This window comes from Pseudorca crassidens, chromosome 2, assembly GCF_039906515.1.
Source record: "Pseudorca crassidens isolate mPseCra1 chromosome 2, mPseCra1.hap1, whole genome shotgun sequence".
Lineage (NCBI taxonomy): Eukaryota > Metazoa > Chordata > Mammalia > Artiodactyla > Delphinidae > Pseudorca > Pseudorca crassidens.
Window position 1 is genome coordinate 2132451 of NC_090297.1, and position 16443 is coordinate 2148893.

Genomic DNA, 16443 nt, shown 5'->3' on the forward strand with positions numbered 1-16443 from the left:
TAGGATCAGGGCCCCACCCTTATGACCTCATGTAACCTTAGCCACCTCCTTAAAGGCCCATCTCCAAATACAGTCACACTGAGGGTACGGGCGTCAACGTATGAATTTCGTGGGGGACACAGTTCTGTCCACAGCAGGGTGAATTCACCATCTTCTGAAACCCCAAACACAGGTTGACTCCCCTGCTCAGTGATGCCCCGACACGATCCGGTGTGCCAACCTCTCAATCTCACCCCTCAGCCCCACACTGGGCTCCCCAGAGCAGGGCTGGCCCATGCTCCTCCTGGTCTCCCAAGGGCCTGCCCTAAGAGAGCTCAAGAGTGCCCGTGTGAGTGCGGGGCCCTGCCCTGGGGTGCAAGTCCCCGCCAACCCCGAGAGCTTCCCAGAGGTCCACCCGCTGCCCATCTTTAAAGACCCGACCCGTTCCCCTCCAGAGCTGCGCTTGGCACGAAACGGGTGTTGGGTACACGTGCACTGGATGAGTGAGTGAGCAGCTTAAAATGTTCACCAGCTTCCTCGGGGACTCCCGCCCGGTCCCCCGACCTGGGCCGAGGGGGCCCCATTCTTTAGGAACATTCTCCTGCTTCTTGGAGAGAAAAAGGAAAGGATTCAGATGGGTCCTGTGGGTTAAAATGGAGGCTGCTCGCAGGGGGGAATCAAGGTTTGGTGGGGCCTGAAACGTAAAACGGGGGCCCTCTTGAAAAAGAATTATGTAAAAAGAAGTTATTTTGCTAACTTGACAAAAATGCATGACCTGTGCGCACATTCCATTCCCCCTCCTTGGCCCTAACTTGGAAGGGCCCCTGAAGCATGAATGTTTTTGGCACCACCATAATCCACCTCTACCCGCCCGGCACCAAGTTCAGCTGTCAGGCGAATGGTCCTAAGGCAGGTGCCAGGTGGACAGGCAGGTGGGAAGAGGGTGGGCACTTCCTGCGGGACGTCCCTATTCCTAGGACACCTACCACACCCCACACACTCGGGAGGGCTCAGGCTCAGGTGTAGATGCGTGAACCCACAGCACAGAGGTCACCTCCCCAAACAAAGCCCCACCCGCGCAGACTTTCTGGCACCCTTGATGCTCCCCCCGGCACCCTCGCCCATCTCCTCCCCACAGCCTGAACCCTGAGGGCATGGGAACGGTCAAGCATCCGACTGTAACTTCCAGTGTGTGTTGCTGCCCAGGCCACCAACATGCCATGAGGGGGTGCTTAGATTTTATATTTGAAACAAGTAATCAAACAGTACACATGTGTTTAATACACTTTTTAAATAAATTTATCTATTTTATCTATTTATTAGTTTTGGCTGCGTTGGGTCTTCGTTGCTGCGCGCGAGCTTTTCTCTGGTTGTGGCGAGCAGGGGCTACTCTTCGCTGTGGTGCACTGGCTTCTCATTACAGCAGCTTCTCTTGTTGCGGAGCGTGGGCTCTAGGTGCGCGGGCTTCAGTAGTTGTGGCACATGGGCTCAGTAGTTGTGGCTTGTGGGCTCAGTAGCTCCGCGGCATGTGGGATCTTCCTGGACCAGAGCTCGAACCCGTGTCCCCTGCACTGGCAGGCGGATTCCTAACCACTGCGCCACAGGGAAGCCCATTTAATACACTTTCATAAGTGGATTTAACTCAGACAACTTTTCTAGTAATGCAACTAAGCAGAAGGCAGTAAACATCCCCTGAGAATTCTCTCTCTGTCCATTTTCATCATAAAGTGACAGTTTGCGGACACTGCAAACATTTTCCTGGTCTGTAGTTTCAGCCTTAAGGTGGTTAACGATGCTTCTTCCAGACAATCTAAGTTCCTAGTTTTGTGTCCTCAAACCTATAGGTGGTCACACTGCTGTTTCCCCTGTTGCCTAGAAATGCTGTAGGCACTTAGCTGGGAAAGATCATGAATACGTTTTTCTTTCTTTACGACGTCTGGGCATGCAAATGTCATTTCATGTGGAATTTACCTGGCTGTGTGCTGGAAAGGGAGACTCTGCCTGGTGGGTCGTCCAGTTGTCCCAGGGCCGTTAGCTGGCCAGCCTGCTTCCTCCGATGCAACACAGCATCTTCAGCCCGACGAGCTGCAAGTAGAACGAGTTTTTGTGGGGTTTCCACTCCGACCCCAGTGGTTCTACCGTCTGCCCTGCACCACCGGGATGAGACACTCCCATGATGCTCGCTGGGGATGGGCTGCAGCACCTCCCCATCAGTCCTTTATTTACCTGCAAATTTCTCTGGGAATTCTCACCCATCATTCTTCCCAATGGTCTCTGGAGCCCCTTTATCCAGCACTTTCAAAGTTGTGCTGGACTTTTTAGTGGAATTGCATTAAATGTATTCATTAATTCCAGGAGAACTGGCATCTCCACAGTGATCCAACTCTGAGAAGGGCAAGAAGCATGGCGGGGGGGCAGGGGAGATTTACTCTGACGGTGGAGGACAGGCACGCAGCCCGCCCGTGGGGCACTGCCACGTGTAGGATGGGGATTGAAGCCCACGGATTCCCACAACGAACCCACGGGGCCTCCGTGTGCGAAGGCTTCAGATTCCCTTTGAGCTGGAGCTCAGGAAGGATGCTTCTTAGCCCAAATTCCCATCCCCAAGGCCTTTAGCCAAACTGTAGCAAAACCTCCCGACTCTACCCTGGGATTCGCTGGCCTGACTTACAAGATACAGACACAGCTTTGTCTTCCCAATCTGGAGTGTTTGCGGGGACACACAGGCCTGGAAGAGAGCCCTGAAGGTGAGCCTTTTATGAAAAGCATGGTTAAAAGACACTGCTTGGGGACTTCCCTGGTGGTGCCACGGTGAAGCCTCCGCGCTTCCAATGCAGGGGGCCTAGGTTTGATCCCTGGTCAGGGAACTAGATCCCACATGCACGCCACAACTAAGAGTTCATATGCCTCAACTAAGGAGCCCGTGAGCCACAACTAAGGAGCCCTCGAGCCACAACTAAGGAGCCCCTGCTGCAACTAAAAAGCCCACCTGCCACAACAAAGACCCAGCACAACCAAATAAATAAATATTAAAAAAAAAAAAGACACTGCTTGTTAATGGTTTTGTCTCACTCTCTGCTGGAAATGATAAAAAATAGCCTTTGGACCAAGGAAAATTAACGTGGGGAAGAGGAAGATGCATGCCACCAGCTTGGCTGTTCCCTTGAGCAGAAAACCGCTCCCTCCCGCTTTCCCAGAGCTGTGGCCCCTCCCATCCGCGGTCCTGCCCAGTCCCAGGGGATTGGAAAACAGGGTCCCGGCCCAGCACAGCCTCTGACGCTCCCTGAGCTAATGGTGTTCCAAGTCCAAGAGAAGAATCCAGCGTCCCATCTGAATTTTTATAGACACTTCTTGACAAGAGAGCAAGCAAATTAATTAGCACCAGAGGCATTTCCGGGTCCCAGAGGAGAGGGCCTCATGCAGGCAGTGTCCACAGGGGTCTCTGCGTCCATGATAGTGGGGGGGGGCACCACCGCTTCCCACAAACAGGCCCCACCGGGAGAGGACCGTGAATCCAGCATCATTCCTGGCTGGAGCTGAATGATGGCTAAGCTTGGCATCCAAAACCCTATGCCAAACGCTTCGCCAGCTGGATGGGAAGCTTTCTGGTTCTGGTTCTGGAGTCTGGTTCTACACCTCCTCATTCGTCCCCGAAGAGAAACTGACCTCAAAGAAGCCATCCACGCAAACGTAAATTGGGCCGTGTGACGGGACCGGAATGGGGTGGGTGGATTCGGAGCAGATGCCGGGTCGGGACGCCTCTGCTGACTCGCCACGCAGCCCTGGACGAGGCCCAGTGCCTCTCTGTGCCTCCGTCCCTGTGGTGAACCAGGACCGAGCGTCAGCCCCGAAGCTGGCTCCTGCCCGGCCGCTGGCCGAGGGTCAGCAAGTCGACTACTGCTCAGTGAACAGACCGGCCTGGCCTGCCCCTCCTTCACCCCTCCCTCCCTTTACCTGGGGTGGGGGCGGGGCCGTATCAAGAAGGGTGTTACAGACCCCCCGCCAACCCTGAGAGCAGAAACCCGCCCACTCATTCACCAGTGCCAGGCGTTGGGTACAGCAGTATGTGGGACTGAAGCTATCCCCCAAAACAGTGGTCTTTCTAAGTCCTGGCCCCTGGGACCTGAGAATCTGACCAGATTTGGGAAAAGGGTCTCTGTAGATGTAATTAAGCTAAGGATGCTGGGATGAAATTGTCCTGGACTTAACCCTCAACCCAATGACAGGTGTCCTCATAAGAGAAGGAGAAGGAGATTTGAGACACAGGGGGACACAGGGGAGGCCACGTGGCCACACGGATACAGGATGAGAGGGATGCACCCACAAGCCAAGGGACGCAGGACACAGCCAGCCACCACGAGAAGCTGAGGGAGGAGCACAGAGCAGAGGGGACCAGCCCCGCCACTCCTCTCAGGCTTCTGGCCTCCGGACTGCGAGACCTCAGGTTTCTGCTGTTTTAACCACCCAGACTGTGGTCATTTCTCACAGCAGTTACAGGGCAAGCCAGCGCCGACCCCAGAGGCCCACAGAGGAGGTGGCCGCGCTCTAGGGATGCTGGAGCCCCACCCCCCCGCGCCAGCCCAGCCGTCTCAGCAGCACCAGTCCTCCAGGAAGACAGAGGCTTCTCCGGAAGCCGAGTCTGGGAGACGCGGGACTTTGTTGCTGGACACATTGTCCATGGTGCAGTCCGTGCATTTCTCGGGAACAAGGCAATACGTGTCCCCCTTCCCGTCCTCCCTCCGCTGCCACGTCAACCAGGACCAGGACAGATGCCCCAGTCCTGGGCAATGTCCTTTCCAAGATCTCCTGGTCCCTATCCTACCCTGGTGTCCCCCAGTGACCGCCCTGAACCGGGAAGCACATCCGTGCAGCCAGACCTTCTGTCAGGTCCCACCATCACAGCGCGGCTGCAGCTCCCGCCCCGTGGGGACAGAGCACTCGGGGCACCTGGGCCCAGCGAGGTGGGCCGCAGGGCTGGAGCAGAGCAAGACTGTCCACCTGGCCGAGTGCAGGATGCGATGAAAGTTACCATGGAAAAAACTCAGGCTTTAGAAACTGCAGGAGCACCGTGTCCGTCCTGTCTCCCCACATCCAGCTCGTGTGCCTTAAAGCCAGGAGGTTTGGAAGCCCACCCTCTTCCCCTCAAGGCCACAGCCGCCCCCCAGCCCATCTGCTGGGAGGGTGTTTCTTTGTTGAAGGAGACCCGCCAAAGTCAAAGATCAAGGGCAGTCTCTACACTACACCACACGGCAGCTCTTACACGGGTCCCTGGGGCCAGGACGGCCACCAAGCACTGACCAGCCTCAGGCGCAGCCCTGGACCACCAGGGAAGTCCCTGATGTCCTCACCTTAACCCGGTGACACCTGCAAAGACCCCACCTCCAAATAAGACCACGTGTACGCATGTGGAATGATGGTGGCTGGCTCTGCAGCCTGGCTCCCTCCGGGAGGGAGAGGCCTCGCCCAGAAGGCAGCTGTCTCTGAGAGGTGAGTCTGGCCCACAGAATATTCCCCGGGCTCTGCCTTAACCTCCAACCTGGTGCACCCAGAGCCCCGGCAGCTCTGAGGTGGCACCCGTGCGGTTCCCGTGGGCTGTGCCTGGCCCTGAGGCTCCCCGAGCCCCATTTCCATCAGAGGCAGATGGCAGAGAAGGGACCCATGGATTTGGTATAACGCTAAGCACAACATCTGGAAGTTTAGATAAAATAAGAATCCACACCTCCCAGCTGAGACTTTGAAGCCTTCCGCCTGCCCCACGGTTCGAGAAGATGACCTTCACCTCCTGCTTACAGACACCGCACCCAGCTCCGGGCTCTGGTTTGAAGGCCCCGTGTGGACGATTCTGCCACCTGCCGCTGGGAGTGGGAACAGCCTTTCGAAAGCCCCAAGAAAGAAGCATCGCAAACTCAGGGGGACCCAGGTCAGGGGAAGCCACAGCCAGACCCGGCAGGAGCCCCCATCCTCCCCCAGGACCAAGGCGCGCCTGCGGACAGCGCCGAGTACCATTTGAGCCCCCTCATTGTTCGCACGTGTATACCCCTCTCTCACGGGGAGAACTGTGTCCCCTCCCGAGGCACACTCAAGTCCTAACCACCATCATTCCACATGCGTGCACGTGGTCTTATTTGGAGGTGGGGTCTTTGCAGGCATCACCGGGTTAAGGTGAGGACATCAGGGACTTCCCTGGTGGTCCAGTGCTGAAGACTCCATGCTCCCAATGCAGGAGGCCTAGGTTCGATCCCAGGGAACTAGATTCCACACGCTTGCCGCAACTAAGAGTTCACATGCCACAACTAAGGAGCCGGTGTGGCACAACTAAGCAGCCCGCCTGCCACAACTAAGACCCGGCGCAACCAAATAAATAAATTAATTAATTTTAAAAAATAAAAGATGAGGACAGCAGGGCGGGCCTGAGTCCAACATGAAGAGGAGAGAGAATCACAGGGAGGAGACAGCCACGTGGAGACAGAGGCGGGGACTGGGGTGACGTGCCCACCAGCTCAGGAATGCCCAGGAATGCCGGCAACCGCCAGAGGCTGGAAGAGGCAGGAGAGTTTCCCCTACAGGTTTCAGGGGGAGTGCGGCCCTGCAGACACCTTGACCTTGGACTTCCGGCCTCCAGACTGTGAGAGGACAAATTTCTGCTGTTGAAGCCTCCCAGTCTGTGGCACTTTGGGACGCAGCCCCAGGAAACGAGCACAGCACCCAGCGCTGTGTGTCAGCGAACAGATGCTCAGTTCTCTGCCTAGTTATCTCTTGAGTTTGTGGACCTGCAGTTTCCCTGCCCCGCCCCCTCCACACCCACTAAAAGCTCAGGCACGCGGGCAGCATCCCTTCCCAGGTGCCAAGACCATTCTCAGGTGCCAAGACCATCCGGACTCGCTGTGAACAGGCTGATCTGGTGTTTTGAAACCCTGAAGGAATGCAGCCCTGACGTGTTTGATGTTGTTGTTCTGACAAGATATAAAACCGTGCTGAAAACCCTGCTTCTCCCAAGCTGCTGCTCAGAGCTATCTGAGAGGCTGGCTTCTGGGCTGCAGTCCTCAGCTTGGCTCAGATAAAACTCTTTTCTATTCCTATATTAGATTTAAAAAAAAATTTTACTGGAGTATAGTTGATTTACAATTTTGTGCTAGTTTCAGGGGTACAGCAAAGTGAATCAGTTATACATCTACACATATCCACTCTTTTTTGGATTCTTTTCCCATATCGGTCATTACAGAGTACTGAGTAGAGTTCCCTGTGCTGTCCAGTAGGTTTTATTAGTTATCTATTTAATATATCGCAGTGTGTATTTGTCAGTCCCGGTCTCCCCATTTGTCCCCCTCCCAGGCTTTCCCCCCTGGTAACTATAAGTTTGTTTTCTAATACACCCATGACTCTACTTTTGTTTTGTGAGTAAGTTCATCTGTACCATTCTTTTTAGATTCCACATATAAGCGGTATCGTATGATACTCGTCTTTCTGTGTCGATCCCTATATTAGATTGTTTACTGATTATTTTCGTCAACACTCTAATTGCCTCGAGGGCCAACGGCAGTCCTGTCCTCTTGATGACCTTCTCCCGGTCACCAGTCCCCGTTGGATCCACTGCCGCCAGACCGGGAACTGGACTCGAGGTCCACCCCGTTGACCCTGCTGGGAGACACTCCTGCACGTCCTGCCGGGCACGCCAGGAGCAGGCACCAGACCCTGACCGCCTTTCCCGGGGCTGTTGGTCAGAGAGGGACCTGGAGGGGCGAGGACCAAGCTTGTTCACAGGCCCCCGGTTCCCCTCTTGTGATGCGGCCACCGTGGGTAGCATCCTCCAGACACCCGCTGGCACCCTGGACGTTGCTTCCTTGTGAACAGCAGTCCTCTGCCTCTGACCTGGGCTCGTGTGTCTTCTGCAGCATCCCTGAAACCGTGGCGGGCTAGCCCGTTAGCTCCCAAGTGGGGCGACATCTGTGACCCCTATAAATACTCCCTTGTAGGATCTTGGCCTCCCCTTTCCCCCTTGCCTCTGACCACAGCTACCCGGCAAACCCCCAGTCTGGACCAGTCTAGCTACTGGTTTCTCGCACTCCCACCAGCTGCCAGGTGGAAGGCTCCACTGTGAACGTGCCTGAGGTCTCCCTGCAGCCCAGTGGTCCCCACACCGGCCCTCATCAGCTTCTTTGCTCATCACTGCTACTCTGAACCAAGCGTCCTCACCCAAATTCCCGGCTCCATCTTCCCAGCCCCCCTGAAGAGAGCGGATGTCCCAGAACCTCTCAGTACCCCCTCCTCCCCCACTGCATCCGCATCCCACACCGACCTGTCCATAACTGTCCTCAGCTCTCTCCATCTGTCCCTGAGCAGATGGTGTCCTCCTGCCCTAAGCGAGCCCCGACCCCTGGGCTCCAGGTTCCAGCCCCTCATCTTCTGCCAGGAGCCAGGTCCATTCATGGGCCCTCGTCCCGTTTCTCACTCCCATCCTTGACTCCACGGACACCCACGGGGCACCTGGAGCCAGGGCTGCACAGGGCACGAGGTAGTCCTCTTGGCACGTGTGAGCTGGTCAGAGGCTTGTGACAGCCTGGGAGCCAGGTTTCATCATCCCCGCCCTCCAGATGAGGAAAGAGAAGCAGGAAGGTTAAGTACCGGATTCAGGGCCCTCGGGGGCTGGCCATCCCGCCAAAATGACCAGGCCTCTTCCATCCCCACACCGCTGCCACCTGCCAGCATCACTGCTGTCCCCTTTGTACCCTCCCCACTCCCAGCCTTCAACCTCAACCCCTGTGGCCCCCTTGTGCCAGTGGCCCCTTGTGCCAGTGGCCCCCTTCTCATCTCCGCTGAGATGACCCTGATCAAGGTCGCTGTGAAGTTGTGCTGTCACTGCGTCTGAGCATGAGTGAGCACCACGTGGGCTCCCGGCGAATCCGGTGGAGGACGGCTCTCCTCTGTCTGCCCCCAGGAGCCACTGGCACAACGGCGAGGGTGGGCGCTGGGGCACAGGCTCTGGAATCCAGGGCCCCTGCTCTCTGTAGATGTGTGACCTTCGCAAAGTGACAAGCTCTCTAGGACTGTTTTCTCTTCGGTTGAAGGGGGTAATACGGCGCCTCATGCACGAGCACAGGCAGTATTTGCAATATGCCTGGCCCTCAGCAGAGCCTCAGTGAACAGCATGACCACAGTTAGCAACCGACACTGCGGTGGCACGGGCTGTGCAGGGCGCTGTGCACAACCCAGGTCTTAACTCACTGACTCCTCCCGACAGCGATGGGGGAGCAGGAACTATTATCATCCCTACTCAGTAAAAAAAGGAAACTGAGGCAGACATAGCATGAGTGTCCAAGTCCAGTGGACAGAAGTAGGGGAGCCGGGATTCAAGCCCCTGCCGTGAGTCCACACGCCCAGCTGCCGTTGCTGAGCCCCTATAAGGGGACTCAGGAGAGGGGTCAGTGGGCACCCCAAGCCCAAATGGCTTAGACTGCCCTTCAGGGGCCCGACTCAGGCCCACCCTGCGGGAACCAGCAGAGCAGACTCAGCCAGGGGCCGTGGCTGCCAGAGAAGGGGGCTCCCTCTCCCCACGGGGCAGGGCCCCAGGCGGGTGTGACCCGGCCCCTGGTCCCCAGGGGGAGGCAGCAGCTGTCCCCACCCCGCCTCAGCAGGCCAGGGGGCTAGAAGCAGGCTGCTGCCTCTTTTTGCACACTCAGCCCTCTTTGAGACCTTAGTCTTTCCAGGAAGCAAAGTACCAAAGCTATTTCGGTATCTGTGGTACTTTCGTCCCTCCTGTTTCTGTGGCTGCTGACGTCCAGGTAGAGGAGCGAGGGGGAGGCTGAGGACCTGCTGTGTGCAGAGCTCAGCACCCTCCCTCGAGGGACATCCTGGGAAGGAAGGCCAGCCACCCTGCAATTGTTCACAGACCAGGATGGCATCCAAGTCTGCCCAAGCCAGGAGGGCTTTGGCTAATCAGCACGGCCGCACCAGCTGGCGGCCTCGGGCACCTGGGCAGAACTCTCCAGACCTGTTTCTGCAACTGCAGCATGTATACAAGAGAGCATTTACAGCCCTGGGCTCTCGTGAAATTCAAAGAATTAAGAAAGGGGTTATAAACTCCAAAGCGCAGTCATACGCCAGGAGCTAGCTTCTCGAAATTGCCTAACAGGGCACAGAAACACACACAGACACACACACAGACATACACACACACACAGAGCAGGTTGCCCGGCACGCGTGGAGCCGACGATTATACGAAACAGCAAAGAACTAGCAGTGAGGGTAGTTAATGGCAGTGTCTCCTGGGGACAGGGCTCTAAACTGAGTATTGGAGGATGGATACAGTAGGGGTGAGTCGAGAAGCCTTTCTGGTGGGGGGAGTAATCTGGGGTGTGACTAGAGGCAGTGGAAGGCCAAAGTGACCAACCGGGTGAAGATAACAGGTGCTGACATTTGTAAATTGTCATGGATACAGCCCTTGTGTCTCCAAGACAACGGGTCAAGGTGGATGAAGATGAGGTTGCCCTGGAGTCTGTGGGTGCCAAGACCAGGGAGCTGAGGTCCCTGGCAGGGCCTGCAGCTGCCCAGGGTGCCGCTAGCTGCAGGCAAGATCACTCAGAGCAAGAAAAGATCCAATTCTAGTGCCGGGAGAAGAAGAGCAGAGGCAGCAACAAGGAATCCTGGTTCGGCCCTTGATGGAGTGACGAGGCCCCGTGCCTCGGTGTCCCCTTCCGTGGGGCAGGGTCGGGAGCTCTGCTCCCTAGCCGCGGGGAGCACGTCTGCATTTAGCACAGCCCTGGGCCCATGTCCCCGTCGCTGCATCTATGAACCCGCGGTCAGAAAGGCGGGGGTGCTCAGGAAAGAGCTCTGCTCCGCGGGCCGCCGCTCCTCCAGTCCCCGAAGCCCGCGCTGCCCCTGCTGTGCAATGTTGACACTCTGGGGGGAGGGCTAGTCCGGGTGGTGGTCACACCGGGCAGGAGGTGCGTCCCGGGACGTGGTCTCCCCCGGCAGGGGTCCGCATCCAGGGGACGATCACACCCTGGGCGGAAGGAGTCCCAGTCCAGGGGGCGGTCACTCTGGACAAGAGCCGGGGTCCCATCCCGGAGGTCCGCCGCACTTCAGCCGAAGCTGAATATAGGGGCGTGGACGTCGTGCCTCAGGTCTGGGATCCAGGACGTCCCCAGCAGCCCGCCGCACCCTGGGGGGTGGGGGCGGGCGAGCACCCGATTTACTGTGGGAGGAGCGCTCGGCACGTGACTCCCCTCTCCCCTTGGGCCTTCCGCGTCGCCTTGGCAACCTGCCTGGGCCCCGCCCTTCCCCGACGCGTAAACAGGAAGTTGGCGTGCGCGCGGCGCGCTCTTCCGGCGCAGCGAAGGGCGGGAGCGATTGTGAACGGCGGCGGGCAGGACCAATCGCGGAAGACAGCTGGGGACGATCCAATAGTGAGGGCCGGAGGGGGAGGGAGGAGGCGGATCCTGAGGCGGGGCTGGCGAGGCGGAGCCAATCGCGGCGGGCCTCAGCGCGGAGCGGGCCCGGAGGCGGGGCCGAGGGCCCGGCTTAGGCGGCGGCGGCGGCGGCGGCCGAGTCGGGCCCGGTCCGGGTTCGCTCGGTGGCGGGCGCGGCGATGCTGCAGCTGCGGGACTCGGTGGACTCGGCGGGCACGAGCCCCACGGCGCTGCTGGCGGCTGGCGAGGAAGTCGGGCCGGGCGGCAGCGGCGGCGGCGGCGGGGGGCGGCTGGGGACGAGCACTCCGCTGCGACAGACGCTGTGGCCGCTCAATGTCCACGACCCCACGCGGCGCGCCCGCGTCAAGGAGTATTTCGTGTTCCGGGTGAGGTTGGGAGCGGGGGCGGGAGAGGGCGTGGGTGGGCGGGGCGGGCGAGCGGGCGTGACCTGTGACTTCCGCCCCCGGCCCGCCCCGCACGCTCCCGGCAGCCTGGCACCATCGAGCAGGCGGTGGAGGAGATCCGCATGGTGGTCCGGCCCGTGGAGGACGGCGACATCCAGGGGGTGTGGCTGCTGACCGAGTAAGGGGGCGTGCGCTGGGGAGGGGCCCGGGCGCCTGTGCGCCCCGGGCGCCGAAGTAACCGCTGCCGCCCGCAGGGTCGATCACTGGAACAACGAAAAGGAGCGGCTGGTGCTCATCACCGACCAGGCGCTGCTCATCTGCAAATACGACTTCATCAGCCTGCAGTGCCAGCAGGTGGTCAGGGTAGCCTTAAACGCGGTGGACACCATCTCCTACGGAGAATTCCAGTTTCCCCCGAAATCGCTCAATAAGTAAGTGTGTTGAACAGAGAGCCCGCCACCAGGGCCTCCCAGTCAGCGCTTCCGAAACCAGCCTCCAGTGAATGTCTTGCTTCAACAGCAACAGAGTGTAGAGACAGGTGACTTGTGCTCCACAGGGTGCGTTAGAAGGAATTCTGGCACAAGAGACAGTTATTAGGCTTGTAGTAAAAGGAACTCAGGGTACGTTAAAATAGGCCCGACGTGGGTATTCTTCAGATAAGAGCCAAACTCAGCATTTTACTCCCGCCAAGAAAGGATTACACCTATCACCTCAAGCTCTGTTGTTAATTTTTAAAAGAAAAAGGTAGTGTGTCGCTTTGATTTGCAGATATTACTGAAGATTAAATTTGGAAACGTTTGATGGCCAGTTTTCAAGAGCTGATCTTCATCTGTTAGGGAGGTTTCTGAAACATGAGAAACCTGGCCATCAGTATACTCAGTTGAATTAAACGGTATATTTCAGAGTTTTGATGAAGAGATTTGGGGAGGGAATTCAGGAAGCTAAGATAAGCTCAAAATTTTGGCCAACAATAAGATGCTCAGGGAAAAGGATTTAAACTTGCAAAAATATTACTCGTTTAGTTAGCACAACTAAGACAGTGCTTTCAGTTTGTCACATTTTAAAGTGCTGAAAGCTGTCGTTATTAGACACGCCATTCCCGTCAAACCCCACGGGCCCTTCACTGTTGTGAAATGTCATCGGTCTTATCTTTACCGGTGGCACAGCTTTTTAATCTCACACCCACGACTGAGCAGGTGCTCGGGGGCGCCATGGCCTGCTGTGTGAGGTCTGGTCCCTTTCTTCCCACTCGGTAGGCGAGAAGGTTTTGGGATTCGCATCCAGTGGGACAAGCAGAGCCGCCCGTCCTTCATAAGCAGATGGAACCCCTGGTCCACCAATGTGCCGTACACCACGTTCATAGAGCACCCGATGGCTGGCATGGACGAGAAGACGGCCTCTCTGTGCCAAGTAAGAACACACACAGCAACAGCAGCACTGCCCAGTGGGACGGGAACGTTCCAGGCCTGTGCTGCCCAGGACGGTGGCCACACGGGGCTGCTGAGCACTTGAACAGTGGCTAAACAGAGAAAATAAACTCTTTTTTTCCCATAAATTTATTTATTTAGTTTTTCTTTTTTTTGGCTGTATTGCTGTGTGCGGGCTTTCTCTAGTTGCCGTGAGCCGGGGCTACTCTTTTTTTTTTAGAAGATGTTGGGGGTAGGAGTTTATTAATTTATTTTTGCTGTTCTGGGTCTTCTTTTCTGCGCGAGGGCTTTCTCTAGTTGTGGCGAGAGGGGGCCACGCTTCATCGCGGTGCGTGGGCCTCTCACTATCGTGGCCTCTCATTGCGGAGCACAGGCGCCAGACGCACAGGCTCAGTAGTTGTGACTCATGGGCCTAGTTGCTCCGCGGCATGTGGGATCCTCCCAGACCAGGGCTCGAACCCATGTCCCCTGCATTAGCAGGCAGATTCTCAACCACTGCGCCCCCAGGGAAGCCCCCGGGGCTACTCTTTACTGTGGTGCATGAGCTTCTCATTGCGGTGGCTTCTCTTGTTGCAGAGCACGGGCTCTAGGCACGCAGGCTTCAGTAGTTGTGGCACGTGGGCTCAGTAGTTGTGGCTTGCAGGCTCTAGAGCACAGGCTCAGTAGTTGTGGTGCATGGGCTTAGTTGCTCCACGGCATGTGGGATCTTCCCGGACCAGGGCTCGAACCTGTGTCCCCTGCACTGGCAGGCGGATTCTTAACCACTGCGCCATTGGGGAAGCCCCAAATAAACTTCTGGTTTTTAAAAGTTTGTTAACTTACGTCTAAATAGCCCCGTGTAGTTAGCAGCTGCTGGTCAGCGTAGCTCTACGATGGGGTCCTCTGTGGCTGTGGTCGTCTTGGAGAAGGGCCCAGAAGGGCTTCAGGGTGTGGCAGGTGACCCCCGCCCATGGTAGAGCTGGGCAGTCTGCGTGCTCAGCAGGAGAGGAGGCCTTGGGGTGGTGAGAGCCGTGTCCAGGACTGGCAACAGGCCCCCACTTGCCAGCTGTGCACCTTGGTGCTGTGCACCTTGGCCTGCTCACCGCCTGGTGGGTGGTGGGGAGGAGTAGGTGGGTCACTACGGCAAAGCCACGTCGACCGGCAGAGTGAGGCCCGTGAGGACTGGCTGTAGCCAGTCACAGGTGAGCGCAGAGGTGAGGTGTGACACTTGGAGGGTGACGCGGAGGAGATGAGCCCAAGGGCTGCTGGATGCGTCTGGGCAGGCGTCTCTCCAGGGTGGGGACGGGCTGACACAGACGCGTGGGGGATCATCTGATCAAGCTCCCTGTCTTCTCTTTACAGCTGGATGGCTTCAAAGCTCTGTTAATCCAAGCTGTCAAAAAAGCCCAGAAGGAGAGTCCTCTGCCGGGCCAGGCTGGCGGCGTGCTGGTCTTGGAGTGCCCCCTCCTCATCGAGACCTATGTGGGGCTGATGTCCTTCATCAACAACGAGGCTAAGCTGGGCTATTCCATGACCAGAGGCAAAATCGGCTTCTAGGCACCGCACGCGCACGCGGGTCTCTTCCCTGGGAGAGCCAGGCCGATGGGATCCTGGGGGCATCAGGCCTCTGGCCAGCCCCACTGCCGCTGGCAGGGTCCGAGCCCCTTACCTGTAGGGATCTGGGCACGATTAGCATAGTCAGACGGACCATATACTTCAGCTGGATACTGGGCGTCTGGTCACGTGAGCTCCAGACAAAGCAGAATGAATGTCGCTGTCACTGTCCTGGCCGGTATCTGCTTCCTAGAACCTCAGTTTCCGTGCCCCCCACCGCTGGGGTCTCCATCTGGCTTCCCGTGGTCCCTCCCACCCCAGCCCTGGAGCATGTTAATAATAAACGTTGCGTGATTCCAGTGCAATAGCCCTGTCAGCACCGCAGCTACATAGATCGCTACATCCAGGGAGGTACCTGAGACTCAGTGCCTGTGGTGGTTTACAGTTGGCGTCCAAATCTGTATTTGGAGAGTTAATCCACTTTCTTAAAGCTAATTTGAAAGAAGCCAGCAGGCAAGAGCTCATCAAGAGACGGTCTGCCTTGTCAGCTCCTGAACGGACGGACACTGGCTTTTGTGGAAATATGTGTTCGGCCCAAAGTCACACTTTTTCTAAAATTAACCTATATTGTGTTAATACTACTTATGGCATCTTCCCCAGGCCCAAAAAGGTTTACAGGAAATCATTTTAAGACAAGTCATTAGTCTGAGAAAGTCACATTGATAAGTTCTTTGCACACAATTTTGTCAACTCGGTTAAGTTTGTATTGTCATATTCATATTTAAAAAGGGAATTGCTTAGTTTGCTTGTAAAGAATGCACTTCTGAAAAGGAACCACATCAGAGTCTCCTGACGCAGCTCGCCCCAGACACCAGCCCGGGGGAGTCGTCGTTCCCGTCCACGGCTGAGCGGTCTGCCTGGGAGCGCCTGTTGAGGATTTAGCTGCTGGCCCGCCGGTTCCTTCTCCTTATTTCTGACTCTGGCATAGCTGTGGTCAGCATGGCCGTGATTCGGATGCAGGGTCCCGTCCACATCGAAAGGCTGCCTCACAACTCCGCCTGGGTCCTGAGCCTTTGCTTTCAGTCTTGTAGTAAAGACATTTAAAATCTGAGTTGAAACATGAAAACAGTGGGTGTCATTCCTTTCTTAAAGTTATTAAAGTCGGTGCAACCGCCAAGCAAGCGTCCTGTTAAGTGAGAGAATCTTAGAGCATGAGCTGTTCTGTGCGCTGGTCTTGAGCCCTTTGCTGTGTGCGCAGTGAGGGTTCTGTGCCACTCGCTCCCCTCATGGCCACCAGGGAGTGGTGTGCACTGCCCAGCCGCTACCTAGGGTGACAAACCCTCCTTCCCCCACCAGCCTTCTCAGCCCTGGCCGCCTTCCTGAAGCACCCAGATTGTTCCAGGTGGACAGCCAGAGCGGACGGTCCCTGCGGGGAGCCGACCTTGACCCAGCCGCCCCAGGGCCTGCAGCTCCAGCCTCCCTTGGAGGTACAACCCCCCCCCCGGGTGCTCAGGGCTCCCCTCCTCTCTGGAACAGGCCCCATGGGACCCACAGGCCGCTCTCCAAAGCGTTCAGTGACAGAATGGAGGCTCCGAGCAGAGCGGGTCTTGTGTGAGGGGGACTGGCCGCTTGGGGCACAGTTTCCCTAAGACAGTGAACCCCAAACTTAAAACTGACCTAGAAAACTTTCCCGTG

The 16443-nt window shown here is 57.1% G+C and overlaps 1 protein-coding gene across 2 annotated transcripts; it reads left to right on the forward strand.

Annotated features, from left to right (window-relative positions):
- The first annotated feature begins 11482 nt into the window (after positions 1–11482).
- TPRG1L (tumor protein p63 regulated 1 like) lies at positions 11483–15874 on the forward strand. Of its 2 annotated transcripts, none has more exons than XM_067717893.1 (5): positions 11483–11766; positions 11868–11966; positions 12043–12219; positions 13045–13198; positions 14557–15874. In XM_067717893.1, exons 1-5 carry the CDS (start codon positions 11564–11566, stop codon positions 14749–14751), a joined length of 828 nt encoding a protein of 275 aa, XP_067573994.1. In that variant the 5' UTR covers positions 11483–11563; the 3' UTR covers positions 14752–15874. The 2 variants fall into 2 exon arrangements, with proteins under 2 accessions (XP_067573994.1, XP_067573999.1); XM_067717898.1 differs by having other exon boundaries at positions 11484–11770; positions 11875–11966.
- Positions 15875–16443: the final 569 nt, after the last annotated feature.